Genomic DNA, 21,255 nt, shown 5'->3' on the forward strand with positions numbered 1-21,255 from the left:
TTTCTCGTGGCTATGAGAACACTGTTTCCAAACTGAACTGAGTGCATATGCATGGCTGAAGTTATGAGACAGTGGCATTTATATACACAAGCCATAAATGAAGTAAATTAAATTAAATGCCACCTATACAACAGATGATTACCAATTTGAACTTTTAGCTCTGGGAGCTAAATTAATGGCTGATTGGGCCAATATGACTTTTTGAAGCAAGGAGAGGATGCCTGGATTGTAGATATCTCTCTGAAGGTAGTCTACCAAAAATTCCACATCGTATTCTAAATGTTGCTTTCCCACTGAGTTACACAGAGTAAATTGTCAATAATCACTCTACCCCCCTTCATTATTCATCTTTTTAAATAAACACCATGTCCATGTTTACAGGTTCACCCTGAAATGCATAAGTTTTTCATAAATCCTTCAGTTTAGTTTGTTAATATCCCTTTGAATATTATTTCCCTTATGCCTGTCCTCATAGCTTAGTAACCATCTTTCTTACTCTAAAAACAATACAACAACTGAAATGCAATGGACACACACTAAAACCAATTACCCAAATTACAACTGACCAATTCAAAATAGAACACCTCTGAGGAATGCAGCAATATCAGACATTATCAGATGACCATATGACCAGACCCTTCCCTGGATTCACTTGAAAATATGTCTGATTTTGATCTGATTCTGTTTTTCTACAGGTGCTTCCACTAGTTATCCTTTCGATTCCTCACAAATAAGGAATACTTTATTTATAGCTTGCCAAGACAGAAGTTAGATGAAAAATATCACAATGACATGTTCATTTTTAAAAATTTCTCTTGCCACAGGAACACACTGATCTGGCAATAATGGCAACTGACTTTTTTGTGCTTATCCATGCTTCTTGTCCAAGAACTAACATTATTAAATTGCTTACCTGTAACTCACCCTGCCACCATCCAGAGGCATTTTTCTTCAAAATAAGTATCAACTGGCCCGGGGTGAGGCTAAGCTGCTCAGTACCTGTTGCAGTGTATGCTATGGCTACCTGAGCGATCTCTGTGAGAAAATATTAAACAAGGTACAATGCAAGTCATCGAGAGAATGTTATTGTCAATCTGGCTAATTTAAAAATCTTTTGACATTACACACTTAATTCCATTCTAGGTGGAAAATATTTCTAACTGTGCAATAAGATACAAATTAATGGCATAGGTGCAACCACCAATGAGGCCTTCCCACATTATATCCTGCCTTCACATAGACAGATGGTGGAAGAGTAATTTAAACAAAAAAAAATCTTTTCTGTAGGGTTTCTTTCCCTTTAGGAAAATCTATTTTATTAAATTACAACATTAATATTTCCACATGATGTGTTAAGACATCAAGTACCAAGTACTCAACCAAGTTTCTATGAGAACTTTAATAATAGCAGTGGTTTTCATATTCTTAAACATTAGCTCAACTTTTGCAGAATGAATACACAATAGATGTACCTGGCTTCTTGTTTAATGTTCCTGCTCTTCCCGAACTACTTGATCCCTGACCAAAGAAACGACAATTAGAATTAAAACAGAATTTTCATTCCATGGCATATTTTGGTCTTCCCTTTTTCTGGTAATTTTCCTCTCTCTCTTTCTCCTGCTGCCTGTTCTGATGCCATGTCACTGAAGGAATGTGACAGGGTTAATTAATGGCCTCAGGGTAAAGGCACTCCTAGGTAGCAGTGACCACAATATGATTGAATTTGTATGAAAGGGAGAGAATAGCATTTTAAACTGAAATAAGGGCAACTATGTGGCCATGAATGCTGAGCTAACTGAAATAAACTGGGATACTAGGCTAGGGGATAGATCAACAGAAAAGCATCGACAGACATTTAAGTGGATTTTTCAGAATATTGAGAATAAGTATATTCTTATAATAAAGATATATTCTAAAGGGAGGACCCACCATCCATAGTTAACTAAAGTAGTTAGAAAAAGCATCAAGCTTAAGGAAAATGCATATAACTGTGCAAAGATGAGCGGCAGGTCAGATGGTTGGTCAGAATATAAAGAATGGCAGAGACTGACTAAAAGTTTAATAAGGAGAAAGAAGTTACAGTATGAGAGGAAGCTAGCTGGAAATGTAAAAATGGATAGCAAGAGTTTCTACAGGTATTTAAACAGGAAAAGAGTAGGTAAAGTGAGTGTTGGTCCTCTAGAAAGTGAGAATGGGGAGTTAATAGTAAATAAGAAGGAAATGCCAGATGAAATGAACAAATATTTTGTTTCTATCTTCACTCTACAGGATATAAATAAAATCCCAGAGATAGCTGCAAATCAGGCAGTGGAGGCAAGAGAGGAACTTGGTGAAATTACAATCACTAGGGAAGTGGTACTGAGCAAACTGATGGAGCTGCGGGCTGACAAGTCGCTGGGTTCAGATGGGCTTCATCCAAGGGTCTTAAAAGAGGTGACTAATGAGGTGGTAGAGATGTATTGGTGTTAACTTTTCAAAATTTCCTATATTCTGGAACGGTTCTATCAGACTGGAAAGTAGCAAATATAACCCCTCTATTCACAAAGGAAGGAAGGAGAAAACAGGAAACTATAAGCCAGTAAGCTTGACATCTGTTGTGGGGAAGGTGTCAGAATCGATCATTAAAGAGCTGGGCACTTAGAAAAACACAAGGTAATTGGGAAGAGTTGACATGTTTTTGCGAAAGGGAAATCACGTTTATCCAATTTATTAGACTTCTTTGAAAGAGTAACATGTGCCGTGGATAAAGGGGAGCCTCTAGACATACTGTACTTGGATTTCCAGAAGGCATTTGATAAGGTGCCACATCAATGGTTATTGTGGAAAATAAAAGCTCATGGTGTAGAGGTAACATATTAGCCTGGATAGAGGATTGGCTGGATGGCAGAAAACAGGGAGTATGCATAAATGGGTCTTTGTCTGATTGGCAGTGGAGTCCTGCAGGAGTCCGTGCTGCAGCCTCAGCTTTTTACAATTTACATCAATGACTTAGATGAGGGGAGTGAAGGCATGGTAGCTAAATTTGCAGATTACAAAAAGAAGGTAGGAAAGTATGATGTAAAGAAGACATAAGGAGTTTGCAGACAGATATAGATAAGTTGAATGAGTGGGCAAAAATCTGGCAGATGGAGTGTGACATGGGGAAATATGAAGTTGTTCACTTTGTAAGGAAGAATAAAAAAGCAGAATATTACTTTAACAGAAAATGACTGCAGAATTCCAAAGTGCAGAGGGATATAGGTGTGCTCGTGCACGAGTCACAAAAAGTTAGCATTCCATAAGCCTTTTTGATTACATGCTGTACCTGCATACTATCCTTTATTACAAGAAGAATTGAACATAAAAGTAAGGATGTTATGCTTCAATTATACAGGGCATTGGTGAGACTGCATCTCAAATACTGTGTATAATTTTGGTCTCCTTATTTAAGGATGGATGTAAATGCATTGGAGGCAGTTCAGAGGAGATTTACTAGATAGATACCTGGATGAGCAGGTTGTCTTATAAAGATAGGTTGGGCAGGCTGGACTTGTTTCCACTGGAGTTTAGAAGAGTCAGGGGTGTCTTGATTGATGAATAAAAGATCCTGAATGGTCTAGACAAGGTGGACCCGGAAAGGATGTTTCCCCTTCTAGGTGAGTCCAGAACTAGAGGGCACTGTTTTAAAATTAGGGGCCATCCTTTTAGGACAGAAATGAGGAGGATTTTTTTTGTTCAGAGGATTGTACAGCTTTGGAACACTCTTGGAAAGCCTTTTTCTAGTGGAATTTTCCCTAAATCAGTCCTGAAAACCTGTTCTTAATAACATTCAGTGAGAGCTTCGATTAGTGGGTGGTAAGCAGAATGCTAAGTTTGTTGATGACATTGAGTTTTTGTGAAATCAGTGTGCTCGAAATATGTTACCATCTGTACAATTACTTAGCAACTAAACAGATATCAGAAGTAATATTGGTGATGTAGGAGACTAGCTTTTCTGTCCTACCATCTTGAATTCAAAAGTATCTGACCTGAAAAAGGATCTGTTACGGGTGGAATCCAAATAGAGGGTTCATTTCCTTTACTAGAGGTAACTTACAAAGAGTGCGCAAAACAATTAAGATCATGTAACTTACTTCATTGTTATAACAAATTTTGTTCACCTAAACTCAACTCAGACAATGTGTGTTTTTCAACCAACTAAAATAACAGAAAGCTTATGTAAAAATATACTGCAGTTCAGGGAAAAATGTTGCATGATAAGCATTCATGAAACACAAATAATAAAGTGGTAAACTTACTTCTGGATCCTTCGGTTTGACATAATTTGAAGGAAAGACACCTGTTCTATCTTCAATAATCCCTGTCCACCATTCACCTTCCTTCTTTGTGACCAGGACAATTTCACCCTCCATGAAGGTTAAATCTCCAGCTTCAGCACTTTCATATGGATAAAGTGCAATGTACTCTACAAAGAAAATACAAGATTATGAATAAAATAGATGGATGCCACAACTCTGTGAGATTTCTTTGAACTAAAAAAAGGATGCATGCACCTATTATTTTCAAACAGCTAAAGTAACAGACTCAAGTCATCCAATCAGCCAAGCTTATACATTGCTCTGTTCCCCAACCCACAGTGAAACAATTTTTGTTCACTACTTCTTCTTTGCAGTGTATCTATACTTCACTTTGAGGGCAAGCAAGTTATATGTTCCCAGGCTTCGACTTTCATCAATTGCCAGGTATATATCTTTGTCCTTTTCTTTCAAACCTTCTCTTTGACTGTCCCCCTGTTCCTCCTAGTGTCATGCAGCAGAACTAATAGATGGAATCTTATTGTCTTTGGAAATTTTACATAGTCAGGAACAAATGTGGGTCCTGTCCTGGATGGTGTAGCCTGGCTGCATAGTGTGATCTTATGGGAGGTGGCCAATTGAAGGTATTCACACTCCAATTAAGGACCAGCAGGCAGGCTCCTCAGGTAGGAGCCAGAATCCAAGGGTCCAAAGCTCTGGATGGAAGGCAGCCCCGCAAGGAGGGGTAGGTGCTACTGAGGCAGGCAGAAGATCATGAGGGCACCTCAAAATGGAGGTTCACTACAGTATTGTAATTATTTAGGAATCAGTCAGGGCCACAGCTGTCAGGCCATAAATGTAGATGGGGAACCTCCCCTCTTGTGGCTGTGACCTTCTCATCCTAAAGGCTCTATGGGGAGATTAAGAAGAGAAACTAATGGCCCTTTGCTCGGGCGCCAAGAAGCCGCCTCCATTTACCTACCTGGTTCTAGCCTCATTTGGGGAGTTGTCCGCTATTGGAGGATCCCAGTGGCACCATAACCATGTCTCCAACTGGCCTAATTGGTTACCTGCCACTGCTGCATTGACCCACCTTCTGGCAAGATTGCTTGGAGCGGGGAACTTGCTGAATAGCCAACCAGTGTGCTAATTCTCAAGTTTGCTCTAAGTCCCAACTCCTAACCCCCTCCACAGGCAGAGAAGATTCCATTCAATCTGTTCAATACTCCCAACCCCAGAAAATGTATTTTTAATTTGACAAGTCTGTACAGCCTATGCATGCAAACTCAGAACTGCTTCTCATTTGAATTTCTTTAAAGACATTAAATATGTTATTTGTAAACAGAGTGCAGTGGAACCAAATAGGAAAATAATCATATTATTTTTATTTGTGATAAGCTATCTTCAACACAGATACTTAAGAACAACGCCGACTTGCATTTACATAGCATCTTTAATGTAGCAAAATGTCCCAAGATGCTTGTATCAATAAAAATATTGACACAAAGCCAGAGAAGGAGATATACGGATAGATGATCAAAACCTTGATCAATGAGGTAGATTTTAAGCAGCATCTAAAAGAAGAGAGGCAGAGAGAATTCCACAGCTTAGGGCCAAGGCAGCTGAAAGCACAGGACCAATGATGGAGCAATTGAAATCAGGGAAGTGCAAGAAATCAGAATTGGAGGAGCACAGATTGAAACAGGGTTCCTCAAACGAGAGCTTGTACAGGTTCGAGGAAGTTTCAGAGATAGGGAGGAACGAGGCCATGAAGGGAGTTGAGAATGTGGATGAGCATTTTAAAACTGATGCATTGTCAGATCAGCAGCCAGTGTAGGTCAACAAGCCCAAGGGTGACGGGTGAAGAGGACTTGGTGTGAGTTAAGATGTAAGCAGCAGAGTTTCGGATGAGCACAACTCTAAGTCAGGTGGAAGATAGGAGACTACCCAGAACAGCATTGGAATAGTCAAATCTGGACATAACAAAGGCATGGGATGAGGGTTTCCACAGCTGATGAGCTGAGGTAGTGCTAAGTCATTTTGGTATTTATACTTATTAAAAAATTATTCTTTCATGGGGTATGAGCATTACTGACTGGCAAGGTCAGCATTTCTTGCCCATCCCCAATAGCCTTTGAACTGAGTGGCTTGCTAGGCCATTTCAGTGGCAGTTCAGAGTCAACCAGATATAGACCAGATCAAGTAAGGATGGCAGGTTTCCTTCCCAAAAGGACAACAGAGAGCCAGACAATCAATGTTAGTTTCATGGTCACCATTACTGAGACTAGCCTTCAATTCCAGATTTTTATTAATTATATTTAAATTCGAACAGCTGCCATGGTGGGATATGACCCCATATCTGGGTCTCAGGATTACCAGTTCAGTGACATTACCACTGTGTCACCATCTCCCCTTATTGGAGTGAATGTGTGGTTGGAAGCTCATCTCAGGCTCAAACACAACACCAAGGTTGCAAATGGTCTGGATCAGCCTCAGATGGTTGCCAGGGAGAGGAATGGAAATGGTGATTAAGGAGCAGAGTTTAAAAAAATGCAGTTAAACAACAAAGACAAATAAACAGCAAATATAAGCAAACACCAGCAGCCCACTGGTACAGTGAGGTTGCTTTGTAAATGACAATTCCTCCAGATTTTCTTCTGATAGACTGTATATCATGTCAGGATCTCCCTAAGACTGGGAACTAGGGTGAAGAATCCTGCTTCAATTAACTCTCATGATTTTTGATATAGCCTCTCAATAGTCTAACCTGTCATCTGCATCTCCTCTGGTTACTAAAATATAAACTGTTACCATATATCTGATTTAAAAATTCACAAAAACTTCACCTGATGACACTGACCTACTCTTGCCATGGAAAGGACAAATAGGAAAGGATTATTTTTTTTACTATTCATTCATAGGATGTGGACATCACTGACTGGGCCAGCATTTATTGCCCATCCCTAATTGCCCTTGAGAAGGTGGTGGTGAGCTGCTTTCTTGAACTGCTGCAGTCCATGTGGTGTAGATACACCCACAGCGCTGTTAGGGAGGGAATCCCAGGGTTTTGACCCTGAGACAATGAAGGAACGGCGATATATTTCAAGTACATCCATATTTTTGGAAAATCTATTTTGCTGGCAGTTATATTTCATTCATTCTGCTGTATAGAAAGTTCTGTTAAGTTAACATTGGAGTCATAAAAAAGTATTAGAAGAGTTTTACCTTCTACTGGCTGAGAGGTTGGACTGGAGCTCTTGTTGATCTTAGCATAAATAGGTTCTGGTCTGTTAACAAAAGTTTACAGACAGTTCAGCAATGTAAATAATTTAGTACATAAACAGAAAATGCTAAAAATACTCAGCTAATCTGTGAAGTGAGAAACAGAGTTCACATTTCAGGGCGAGGACCTTTCATCAGTCTGGTCCTTGACCTAAAATGTTAGCTCCGTTTCCCTCTCCACAAGATGCTGTCTGGCCTGCTGACAGGATTTCCAGCATTTGCTGCTTTTGTTTTGGATTTCCAGCATTCAGTGTTCTGCTTAAATAATTTGGTATTGGCATGAAACAAACTTAACATATTTTTAATGACTTATTATATTGGCAAATGGCATATATTACAAAAGAATTCAAAAACAGTTTTTCAAAAATAATAGCCAGAATTTTCCATCCCTTCCCCCAGGAGTGAGCTGGCAGTTGCCAGCTGGTGCTGGCAGTTGTTGGTGGTGTTAGTGGTGGGGGGACACGTAAAAGCAGTGGCAATTTTTACAGGTTATTCTTTCATGGGACGTGGCTGTCGCTGGCTGGGCCAGTATTTGTTGCCCATCCCTAATTGCTCTTGAGAAGACAGTGGTGAGCCACCTTCTTGAACCGCTGCAGTCCCTGTGGCATAGGTACACCCGCAGTGCTGTTAGGGAGGGAGTCCCAGTGACAGTGAAGGAACAGCGATATTGTTCCAAGTCAGGATGATGTGTGGCTTGAAGGGGAACTTACAGGTGATAATGATCCCATGCATCTGCTGCCCTTGTCCTTCTAGGCAGTAGAGGTCGCAGGTTTGGAAGGTGCTGCCGAAGGAGGCTTGCAAGTTGCTGCACTGCATGCTGTGGATGATACACACCCCGCTGCCATTGTGAATCGGTGGTGGAGGGAGTGAATGTTTAAGGTGGTAAACGGTGTGTCAGTCAAGTGACGGCTTTGTCCTGGATGATTACAAGCTTGTTGAGTGTTGTTGGAGCTGCATTCATCCAGGCAAGTGGCAAGCATTCCATCACACTCTTGACTTGTAGATGGTGGACAGACATTGGGGAAGTCAAGAGGTGAGTTACTTGCCACAGAATTCCCAGCCTCTGACCTGCTCTTGTAGCTACAGTAATTATATAGTTGGTCAATGGTAACCCCAGAATGTGGGGTATTCAGTGATGGCAATGCCGTTGAAGGAGATCTTGTGGTGCAGAGGTAGCGTCCCTGCCTCTGAGCCAGAAGTTCCAGGTTCAAGTCCCATCCCACGACCTGATGACCAATGAAGATGCATTCGTAAGGTGGCCAAACAGGTTGAGTATCAACCTGCAAATTCTTCCAACACAGGCCAATGGCAGGTGGTAAAAACGGGACAAATTCTTGGTCAGCCATGCAATTGAAAGAATATTAGAGCCTCTACCTTCATTTTGTACAGCTCAAGACTACAACACGTATGTAAAAGTGCCTGTTGCCACTGGAACTTGGAATCCCTGAGTGAACTGTAACATCACCAATACCACTGAATATCAAGGAGAGGTTGTATTCTCTCTTGTTGAAGATGGTCACTGCCTGATACTTGTGTGGTGAAATGCTACTTGCAACTTATCAGCCCCAAGCCTGAACGTTTGTTCAGGTCTCGCTGCATTTGGCTGTGGGCCGCTTCAGTATCTGAGGATTCACGAATAGTACTGAACATTGAGCAATTATCAGTGAACATCTGCACTGCTGACCTTACATTGGAGAAGAAGACTTGATGAAGCAGCTGAAGATGGTTGGGCCTACCCTGAGGAACTCCTGCAGCGATGTCCTGGGACTGGCTTCCGATAACCACAACCATCTTCCTTTGTGCAAGGTATGATTCCAACCAGTGGAGATTTCCCATCGATTCCCATTGACTTTAATTTTGCTTAGACTCCTTGATGCCAAACCCAGTCAAATGTTGTCTTGACATCAAGGGCAGTCACTCTCACCTCCCCTCTAGAGTTCAGTCCTGTTGCCCATGTCTGGACTAAGGCTGGAATGAAATCAGGAGCCAAGTGGCCCTGGCAGAACCCAAACTGGGCATCAATGAGCTGGCTATTTGTGTGTAAGTTCTGCTTGATAGCACTGTCAACGACACCTTCCATCACTTTGCTGATGATCAAGTGGAGGCTGATAAAGCAGCAATTGGCCAGATTGGATTTGTTCTGCATTTTGTGGACAGGATATACCTGTGCTATTTTCCCCATTGTTGAGTAGATGCCAATGTTGTAGCATGATTAGGTGCATGGCTAGTTCTGGAGCACAAGTCTTCAGTACTAATGCTGGAACATTGTCATGGTCCACAGCTTCTACAGTACCCAGTGCTTTCAACCTGCAAATCATTTCTTGATGTCATGTGGAGTGAATCAGTTTGGCTGGAGAATAGCATCTGCAATGGAACCTGCAATGGAACCTCAGAAGGAGGCCAAGATGGATCATCCACTCATCAGTTCTAGCTGAAGATTGGTGAAAATGCTTCAGCCTCGTCTTTTGCATTATGTGCTGCTATCTCCCATTGTTGAGAATGGGGGTATTTGTAGAAGCTCACCTCCAGTTAGATGTTTAATTATCCATCACCATTCATGGCTGGACTGCAGAACTTTTATCTGATCCATTTATTGTGGGATTGCTTGTGATAGACAGACAAGGGGGGTGGGGGTACAGGCAAGAAAGTGGAGTTGAGGCCACAATCATACCAGCCATGATTTTACTGAATGGCGGAGCAGGCTCAATAGGTCGAATGGCATACCCATGCTCCTATTTCTTATGATCTCATTAAAAGGATGGGGAATAATTGGTCCAGGGCTACTTCAACCCCATTTTCAAATTATACCCTCTTTTATTGATTTTCTATTTCAATTCTAGATTCCTGAACCACAGTTATAATGGAAACCATATATGTAAAGTCATAAGGCAACTGTGCTCCCTTGGGATACTGCATAATTGCAGCCTGACAAGTTTTGCATGGCCAATTTCCATTATAAAAGTGGACACTGGAATTTATAGTGAAAAAAAAATTATCAGGAAGTGCAGTTATACAATTAGAACATGCACACATCTCTTATTAAATATCATATGTAGTTCACATGATCAATTTCCTGATTTAGCTGACGTATGAGAACTAGGCATCAACAGAAAAAAGAACTTACTCTACTGATGGCTGTGCATGTTCAGTGATAACCTTGACATAGGACCTGGGAAACCAGCCCTTTCCACCACGAACCTCTCCAAACCACCAATTGTCCTGTTGTTCCAGGACATCAATGACATCATCTTTTGAGAAATTCAAATGATTCTCTTTCTTTGCCGTCCACGAACAAAGTGCCAGTGCCTTAAAAGCTTTTATATTTTCAACCTAAAAAAGTTGAATTTTTTAACAACTTATTTAAGGGTGTTTCCCATATAACAAAATAAAAACATTAGAACAATGACACAATAAATAAAACAGTGCACCTTAAACAAAACAAAAGGAATGCAGAGACAGGTGGTGACTGTTGATCACCTGTAATTCCAGAGGCAATATCCATGCAGGGATGAGCAAGATGGGAAGGAAGTGGGTGAGGTTAATCTCCAGCAGGCACACATGAAGGAAGGTTGGTGGGAAAGAAGGGTGGGGCAGCTGTGGCTGCTGCTCATAAGTTGGTGGCAACAGGTGTCTCAATGGGTTCAGAAGGTGCAAAGAGAGGCACGGAAGATGGTTGCAGGTGAATTTAAGTGGCATTCGAGTTTGATAAGAGTAAAGAGGCAAAGTGGCAGATTGAGTTAGGGATTAGGAGAAGCATCATCATGCGAGGTCCTCGTCCTTCTCTACTTCTGTAATGTCCTCTAGAGGACTCTTACAAAAATTCTTTTACTTTTCCAACTCTGGCATCTTGTGTACCCTCCATTCCCTTTCTTACTGACGGCCATACCTTGAGTCATAGAGGCCCCAAGCTCTGAAATTTCCTCCCTAAACCTTTCTGCTTCTCTCTCCTCCTTTAAGAACCTACTTTAACCCTATATCTTAAAACAAGTTTTTAGTCATCCATCCTAATATCTCATTCTTTGGCTCTTTGTCAATTTTTGTCCCATAATATTCCTGTTAAGCAACTTGGGAAATTTTCCAATATTAAAAGTGCCATATGGTTCAAGTTGCTGTTGTTTAAAGGAATCACTACTGTCTGTGTAACACTGTGGGGTTAAACCATCTTGGTCCACTTAGAATGTTTGCTGGAGTTACATAAGATCTAATTTCACTGCTTTAATGGAAATATGCATACAAGAAGCTTGTGCAGATTTTAAGTGCACATGAACAAAGTAAACAGATCATTCCCTTCCACAAAATAGTAAGAAGATACTAGATAGACATACCTGATCATAAATTGGTGATCCAGAACCAGGAGGAAGAGTTGGAGTAAAAGCAGATTTTTGCCAAATGGGACTGCCACTAATCCCGGAGAAGGCTCGACTTGACTGAAAATTCCCCTCATCGCTCACTTTACTTTGAGCGTGTGGTCTATTGGGAAGAAGGAAACATATTTTTCATTATTTCAGACAACATTTCTTGAGAAAATATAGAGCATTTAACAATACTACATATGGCATGGAACTATGCCTTGCATAAGAATTATTACATTATTGAGCTATTATTCCATTTCAGAAATCTGCAAAAAACATATAAACACTAACCTTTCCGTAACCACCTATGCACTAAGGCAGCTTCAGGCACACTTCAATATCCCGTACAGTATTATATTGCAATATTATAAATATTTATTTTAATGGGAAAATGGTAAAACAGTTTTATAGAAAGATGATGTTTTTATTCTTTCATGGGATTTGAACGTCGTTGGCGAGGCAGCATTTGTTGCCCATCCCTAACTGCCCTTCAAAAAACAGTAGTGAGCCACAGAACCACTGCAGTCCATGGGCAGAATTTTAGGTTGGCGGACGGGTGTGTGCCTGACCTGACTGGAAATGAAATTGTGCAAGATGATGTCGGGTGAGCATCCCAAAGTCACACCCATGTGAAATTTTGGTTGGCAGGTGAGTGCAAAAGTCAGAAGCGCACCTGCCAATAGTTAAATCGTCAGTTAGTGTAATTAAAGTTGCAACTGTCTCCAATTTTTCGTGGTCCATCCAGCCTTACGGTTGGCAGACGGGTGAATTGGCCAGGCGGACTTTGCATTTTTCATGATACCTCATCCAAAGGCGGGATGAGGTTTCCGTTACTAAATTTTTAAAAATTAGAATCTATGTACAGCATTTTGATCATGTATATGTTCAGGTGACTGATTTTGATGCTTGGACATTTTTCACCTGATTTTAAAATTATTATTTAATTGTTTTCAAGTCTTCACCTTCGTGAGGTAGCTCTCTGCCTTCGGGAGCTTTTATCCAGCGCTCACCCATGCTTACTTCAGCACCTGCCCTCTTCCAGACCCACCCCAGCACTGCTGAGCATTTCAGCGTGCGCTTCACGCTGGCTGGCCGTTAATTGGCCAGCCAGTGTGAAATCAAGGTCTGGGGCTGATTGCAGTTGGCGGCCTTTTCCACGGCTGATCCCGGACCTGTTGATCGCGCTTGCCCGCCGACCTAAAAATTCTGCCCCGTGTGGTTTAGGGACATTCCAATGTGATGTTAAGAAGGGAGTTCCAGATTTTTAGCCCAGCAACAGTCAAGGAATGGTGATATAGTTCCAAGTCAGGATGGTGCGTGACTTGGATGGGAATTGCAGGTGTTGCCATATCCTTCTAGGTGGTAGAGGTCATAGGTTTGCAAGGTGTTGCTGAAGGAGGCTTTGCAAGTTGCTACATTGCATCTTATAGATGGTATACATGGCTGCCACTGTGTGCAGGTGCGAGAGGAAGTGAATATTTAAGGTGGTACATTGGGTGCTGATCAAGCAGGCTACTTTGTCTTGGATCATGTTGAGCTTCTTGAGTGCTGTTGGCGCTTCACTTATCCAGGCAAGTGGAGAGTATTACATCACACGTCTGATGGTGGACAGCCTTTAGGAAATCAAAAGCAGAATTCCTAGCCTCTGACTTGCTCGTGTTGCCAGAATATTTACATGTCTGGTCCAGTTAAATTTCTGGTCAATGGTAACCCCAGGAAATTGATTAGTTATCCAGTCAGTTACAGTTTGCAAGGACAGCATCACATTTATCAAATGCATTTTGTGAATAAAATGAGAAATATTAGTTAAAGCACAGTTTTTAGTTGAATTCATGTTCTCTTACAGTTTCATTCTTCTAATCCACTACTATTTTATTATTAAAAAGAATATATTTGAGCATGAAAAGATTTACTGCTGGTTCACTGGCTGTCCCTTTAAGCCTGGGTAAAACACATAGACACTAACTCCAACGAAAACCCTGGAGAAATGGCAGAAACGGGAAATTGTTTTCTCCAGAATTTCTTCTGATCATACATAAATTATGAAGCAGACCAGGAAACCTTGGAATAAATTCTATTTCATGAAGCTTAACAACAAGCAAATAACCAAAAAATATATCAAGCTAATGCAATGTGGCAATTTCTGTTTGTCATATGTCTAAGTCAAACTGAAACAATGTAGGGTCATTGGAACCAATATCTACTGGGGTGCGTTTTAGGACTGGTGGAAAAGGAAACATATAGTCAGAGCTCCCAACTGACATGAAGTTTTAACAAAGGAGTAGAGTGTGGTTGGAAGGATCGGGGTGGTCACAAGAGAGTGGAAACTTGTGGAGAATGGGGAGAGATTGAGTGGGGGGGACTGGAGGTTGGGGATGGGATTGAGGGAGACTGGGGAGATGGGGGTAGGGGTATTTAACAGGGTTAGCTTCTTGAGGAAACACTCCTGCCCCCAAGCAGTGCTGTAAAAGAACTAATTGGATGGATCGGTTCTTCTTGCCTCATTTGACCTGTTGAGTTTCCTAAGCCTTGGGAAAACACTGCCAATATTTCCCCTGGCTGAAGGGTCTAGAACTTGTGGTCACAGTCTCAGAATAAGGAAGCCACCATTTAGGATTGAGATGAGGAGAAATTTATTTACTTGAAGGGTTGTAAACCTTTGGGGTTCCCTTCCACAGAGAGCTGAGGATGCTTGATTGTTGAGTACATTGAAGTTAAAGGTGACACATTATGAAGGAAAGGTAACAAAGGAAGTCAAGGAATATAGGGATAGTGTGGGAAGGTAACTAAGGTAGCAAATCATCTATGATTTTACTGAATAGTGGAGCAGTCTTGAAGGGCTGACTGACCTATTCTAGCTCCTATTTCTTATGTAACATAGGTTAAAAATAGAAAAGATTCCCTTAAAAGGGTTTCAACAATAGATCCATTCCCTGAGAATGGATTGGTCTCCCTCTCCCCACATCTGTTAAATTCAGAAAAGGGCAAGTTTGAGGTGCACTGGGTTCCTGTTTCAGATTTTTTAATATTTTACCTTCCCACCTGACACAAACTCATCCACTTTGGAGGTTAAAATTACTCCCATTTATTCAGTGTGCAACTGACTAAGACTTAATTTCTAGATTTGAGACAGCATATATTCAAAATCCAGGAAGACCCAATATCATTCATCCAGAATATAAAAGAGGTCATAGCTTCAAATCTCAAAGAAGCAACCTGTTAGCATCTGTGTGATATTCCTTATAGGGAAGAAACACTGTGCATTTAAAAGCTATTTACAAAATTATTGCTTTGCATTGCTTTCTTTTTATCATTGGATTCAAGAAAAAAAGTTGTCAAATGCATATTATTTGATTAAATTATTTGCATGTGACATTTGTAAAATAAACCTGATTGATATTTCACACTTAAAATCTGACATGATTTTCTGCCACTTTCTTAGACTGGAGTATGATCTTATGAAGTATAAGATCACTTCAGTAATTAAAAGAAATGAACAAAGTTTGCTCCCTTCACTCACTCTAACCTGTCTCCCTCTGAACTTACTCTCTCAGGTGCAATCCTAACATTGTCATCAAACCTGCTGACAAAGGTGGTGTGTTATTGTTGTCTGGCACACCAACCTTTATCTCGCAGAGGTCAAACATCAACTCCTGATTCTTCGTCCTACCTCAACTTGGACAATGACCCCACCACTGAGCAACAAGCAATCATCTCCAGGTCTGACCTCACCTCTTTTGGAGGACTTCGCTCTTCAGCCTCCAACCTGATAGATCTACCATGACTGCCATGGTAGATCTATTGTTTAAACCTGTTCCACCTATCTCAACTTTATTTTCCTCTCCTTTTCCAGTCTCTTCCCACCTACATGTGGGAATCTTCCAATGCCTTCCATAATTTGAAACATTTCCAATTTCCTGGCCCTAACCGTCTCCTCTTTACCATTGACATCCAATATCTACATCCCCTACCAGGACAGTCTGGAGGTTCTCCACTTCTTCCTTGAATGGAGGCGCAACCAATCTCCATGCACCATCATCCTCCTTTGCCTCCCTGAACTTGCACATTGAGCAACTTCTCCTTTAACTCATCTCACTTCCTCCAAATAAAAGGTGCTATGTATACCTACATGGATCCTAGCTATGTCTGCCCTTTGTGTGGATATGCGAGACATTCCCTGTTTCAGTTTTACTTGGGCCAGCCCCCCCACCTCTTTTTCCAGTACATCGATAACTGTATTGGTGCTGTGTCCTGCTCTTGCCCTGAAATGGAAAATTTCATTAACTTTGCTTCCAATTTGCATTTTTCTCTCACCTTCACATGGTACACCTCTGACTCTTCCTTTCCCCGATTCCTCTGTGTCCATTTGTGGAGATAGTCTATCGACGAATATTCACTACAAGCCCACAGATTCTCTCAACTACCTCAACTACATTTCCTCACCCCTGCTTCCCGTTAGGACTCCATTCCATTCTCTTGGTTTGTCTGTCTCCTTTCCTTCTGCGATCATCCTCCTGCCATTTTCATCACCTCCTGTATGATGCCACAGCAAAACATACCTTCATTTCCCATTTCATCATTCTAGACTGTTCCCTCCCCAGCACTCAGATTCACTCCTCAATCACCCCACACCACCACTTCTTATGGTACATTTCTATGTCAGTGAAGGAGGTGCAGCAACTTCCCTGTGCCTCCTCAACATCCAAGGTCCCAAACACTCTGTTCAGGTGAAACAACAATTTACATGTTCTTCTTTCAATCTAGTATACTGCAGTCACAGCTCACATTGTGATTTGCCCTATCATTGGAGAGACCAAACAAAGATTGGGTGACTGCTCTATGGAGCACCTCCGTTCAATCCACAAGCAAGACCCCATGTTTCCAGTCGCCTGTCATTTTAATTCTCCATCTTTTTCTTACAACGACCTCTCAGTCCTAGGCCTCCTGCAATGTCCAATGAAGCTCAAAGTAAGCATCTCATCTTTCAATTAGGCACTGTACAGCCTTCCAGGTTCTACGTTGAGTTCAACAATTTTAGACTGCAATCTCTGCCCCCCATTTTATTTTCTTTTTCTTTGCAAGTTTCAGCTTTACTCTTATTTTTCCCTTGTTTTTTACCTTCAGATGGCAGCTATTCGGAATTCTACCGTTCACACTTCGTTTAGACACGTCTTTTGTTTCTTTACTTGTCCCATTACCATTTCTTTAGCCTGTGCAACCATATAATCTCTCCTGCCTTCCACCCCATCACAGATCTTCCCTTTTGCTCTTTTTTCACCTTCCATCCTTTCACTTGCTTGAAACCTATTACATTTCTACTTTTCTCCACTTCTGATGAAAGTCGTTGACCTGAAACTTTATCTGTTTCTCTCACTACTGTTGCTGCCTGACCTGCTGAGTATTTCCAGCATTTCCATTTTTTTAATTTCAGGTTTGCAGTTTTGAAACAGGGTTTGTTTCCTGGGATACGTCAGCAAAGATAAGGAGCAACACTGTTGGAGATAATTAATAAGCTAGGGTAAACTAGCCAAAAGGACACCAAAGCAAAACATTGATAGTTAGACAAAAGTACATTGCAAGCTTCAGTTAGAATCTCTGAAAAGAATGCTTCGCACAGGAAGATAGCACTAATACTGCAGGTGAACTACAATGGCTCAAATTGCAACTGTGTTATTATAGAGCTTGAATGCTAAAATTCAAGAAAACGTTAGTATCTTAAAATGAACAACAGAAAGACAAACCCAGGAGATGTTGAGGTAGTTGAAGCAGGTTTTGAGGGTGGCAATAAAGCCCTTTTGGGGGATAAAGGAACTTCACTTTCTGTCATCTTCTCTACGTAGTTCATTGGGAACCAACCAGATTTGCCTCGTACAGTACCATAGAGCCAGCCTGATTCCCCTTCAGTTGTTTCATCAACCTGTGTGTTACAGAGTAAAGTTAGAAGGTTCTAGAATACAATCTGGTGAGAAACCGCTCCTTGAATTTAAATTCCCAGCTCTTATCGCCTCAACTACTGTCACTGGTTAGAAGAAAATATATACATAAAAACCACACGTATACAAACTTTCATATATTTTAACAGAACAGGGATGGTAGGTAAGGGAAAAATTGCTGACCAGAGAAGTGTACATAGAAGTTTTTTTAATACCTCATTTTGCTCAGCCACACCAGATAGAATGGTCTAAATGTGATTCTAAATCTCTGCGAGATAGCTGATGGTAAGAGTGCTACAAGTGGCTTCAGAACCTGTTTGTGATTGCTATGCAGCAATCCCTGTGGTCACTGGATGAGAGCAGGATTAAGTGTAGTGCTAATGCCTCACTTGGTTGCTGACACACATACAAGAAGAAGGGTAAGACACCAGAGAATGCCTGGTGCTTGTGAACTATATATCAGCAAAGTTTGAAGTGCAGAAAGGAGGATAAAATTGGTTCAAAAGAGGGGAAACTTTGGCTCCAGAAACACCACGGTATATAAAAATTTTATTTCCGCTAATTTGACATCATATTCACATAGTGCTTCCCACAAAGTAATGAAAATGGATTTCCAAGAGCTACAAAATACTAAAACTTAGTTTCTAGGTAACTCAACGTTAGAAGCCAATAGGCTTGTGTGGCAAAAGCTGTGGAAGTTGTGGGAATTATTTAGTCAGGTAAATTTGGAGACACTGAATTTTTGGAGACCCTTATTCTATCTGGCCATAACATTTTGGTTTCACCTGGCTCTTCACTTATCCAATGATTAGATTTACAAACACAAAATAAGATTCAAGTGAATAACTAGCTTGATTGGAAAAAAACCTACCTCTATTAAATCTCCACCCTGAAAACTCAGTTCATCATTATTTCTTGCTTCAAATGAATATAATGCTCGATAACTCATCAAGATTGCAGACTTTCTAGGAAGGGAGGCTTTATTTTTGTTGACTGGCACTGCAGAAAATATATACACAAAACAAAATTAATTTCCTAATTGCTAGCTACATTTTTTGTTTGTTTTCTCAGTAGACACATTACCTTAAACTGTGACCAGTGGCTAATTTATAATATTGGTTAAATTCTCATTTTGGTAGATAATATCAAGTAGCAAAATCTGGTCCTTTTTCTAGGAAAGGAAAGCATCGTGATTAAGATTTAGGAAGTTGATTGCTGCATAGTAATAAAGTACATGTAGATTGTCACGTGGTTAGGGCAATGTGTTGAAATGCTCTGAGTAGTCTAATGAGACGATAGCATACAGGTTAATCCCCTCAATTTGCCGAGTTCCCAACCTCTATTGTGCAGAAAATCAGGCATGAAGAGGGAGAGAGAAATCAAAATTTAGGAAAGCAGCTAAAAAAGCTGCAATTGTAGACCTCCTAAGGACATATGAAAATAATGACTATGCATGGTCAACAATCTCCACCAATAAAAGCAAAAAAGTGATTTAAGTAAAATGCTCTAATTTACCTAGTGCTTTTGTTCATCTTTTTGAATTATCTACTAAACTGAGCCCTTATGACTGGAATAGGGCATGTAATACAGAAAAATAAATCAGATAATTTACAAAAATTCATTAAACTTAAGTATACAAAAGCAATTTTGTATGCTTGAAATGCCTGTAACAATCTTTCCCAATTAAGGCTTTGTTGCTCTGAGAAACCTAAATATTGAGCTCATGAAAGTTCTTAGCTCCATAACTATGAGTTAAAAAGACTCAAGACAGCAGGTTAGTTGCAGAATACACCAATTTATACATGTCCATGACCAATAGAGTACCAAAAGCAAAATGTTATGGATGCTGGAAAAAACAGAAAATTCTGTTTTTATGCTCAGCAAGTCCAGCAGCATCTGTGGAGACAAAAATGCAGTTTTCAGGTTGACAACCTTTGTCAGTACCACTATCAACCTGCAACATTAACTCTATTTCTCTCTCCACAGATACTGCCAGGCCTGCTGAGTATTGTCAGAATTTTCTATTTTTATACCAGGTCTTACTTGTTCATTCCAATCATCCAAAGAATAATTACTACACAAAAACCTTCAGTTAATCCAATATTAGGAGAGTGAAAGTGTGTTCTTGTAAAATTTTCCTAAAAAATACTCAGTGGGAAGAAAGCACAAATGGATAAGTTAATAGCCCTGACAACATGTACGCTAGCTAGTAAAGAAAATTAGAAAGGACATAGAAAAGCCTGTGATCACAATTCTTCAATCTTCCTTAGGCAGTTCCAGAAGGAGGGTAGACAGTTTAATTTCTTCAAGGGAGAGGGGGATAAGCCAGATGACCAGAGTTAGTCTAAAGGCAGCTTTGTGCAAATTCCTGGAGTCCATAATATGAGAGAAAATTAGTGAACATTTAGAAAGGAAGTTGGCACTGATTTATGAAAGACTGTTGCCTTGGATAAAAATTAAGTTTTTTAAAGAAGCAACAGAATGAATGAATTTGTGTATGACTCTTCAGGAGGAATGCAATAAGGGGCAGCATTTGCCCATCCGGGGGCGGGGGGCAGGGCCCGCTCTCCGGCGCGTAAAATGACACCCAGTGACATCAGGTGGGCATCCCAACATCACCGCACGACATTTAGATTTTCAGTTCGCTGAACTGTCAAAGGCCTATTAAGGCCAGTTAAAACCTAATTAGCTCAATTTAATGAGCTGCCTGTCCAACCTTAAGGTTGGTGGGCAGGCGAAGAGCCCAGGTGGCCTTCGCATTTTTCATGAAACCTCATCCATGGGCGGGATGAGGTTTCATGAACTGTTTTAAAATCTAATAAAAATTTATACATTTATTCTTTGACATGTCCCAACTGATGTGATAGTGTCACATGAGGGGACATGTTTTAAAAGTTTAAAAATCCTTTATTAAAAAGTTTAACACTGAAACAAATCTCCCTGAGACACCTCAGAAAGAGCGTAGGGAACCACTTAGGGAATCCCCCACCGCCCGCACAGGGAGCGCTCAGCGCTTCCGGATGCGTGTCATGATGGACGGAAAATTTATGGCCAAGGTATCTTATAAAAGTTGGCTTGTTACAGGAAGCAGGCATATGAAATATAAGAAAATGTAACATTATGGATAGAAAGCTGGTAGATGGATAGGATGCAAAGGGTTAGATTCAATTAGTGTCATTACTGAGTGTCATGAGTGATATTAGAAATATTGTACACCAGGGGTCTACAAACAAATCCATTCACACTCCTCTTGTTGATGACATGAGGAGGAATTTGACAAACAGATAGAAAATAAAGAACTTGCATTTATATGACAACTTTCATGATTTCAGGACATCCCAAAGCATTTCACAGCCAATGAAACAAGTTTTTTTTTTAAAGTGTAGTCACTGTTGTAATGTAGGAAACATGGCA

At 40.6% G+C, this 21,255-nt stretch overlaps 1 protein-coding gene across 10 annotated transcripts in view; it reads right to left on the minus strand.

Moving 5' to 3' along the window:
• LOC121277996 (intersectin-2-like) overlaps positions 1 to 21,255 on the minus strand; it is a 216,145-nt gene that overhangs the window by 60,954 nt on the left and 133,936 nt on the right. For all 10 annotated transcript variants that reach the window (XM_041187974.1, XM_041187968.1, XM_041187971.1 and 7 more), the window contains 8 exons: positions 18,713 to 18,840; positions 17,650 to 17,825; positions 11,882 to 12,026; positions 10,681 to 10,886; positions 7,500 to 7,561; positions 4,278 to 4,444; positions 1,473 to 1,518; positions 914 to 1,035 (listed from right to left, as the gene is read on the minus strand). In XM_041187974.1, the coding sequence (XP_041043908.1) occupies positions 914 to 1,035; positions 1,473 to 1,518; positions 4,278 to 4,444; positions 7,500 to 7,561; positions 10,681 to 10,886; positions 11,882 to 12,026; positions 17,650 to 17,825; positions 18,713 to 18,840 (1,052 nt within the window). The remainder of the gene's footprint in view (positions 1 to 913; positions 1,036 to 1,472; positions 1,519 to 4,277; positions 4,445 to 7,499; positions 7,562 to 10,680; positions 10,887 to 11,881; positions 12,027 to 17,649; positions 17,826 to 18,712; positions 18,841 to 21,255) is intronic.

The sequence above is a fragment of the Carcharodon carcharias genome, chromosome 5 (genome assembly GCF_017639515.1).
Source record: "Carcharodon carcharias isolate sCarCar2 chromosome 5, sCarCar2.pri, whole genome shotgun sequence".
Lineage (NCBI taxonomy): Eukaryota > Metazoa > Chordata > Chondrichthyes > Lamniformes > Lamnidae > Carcharodon > Carcharodon carcharias.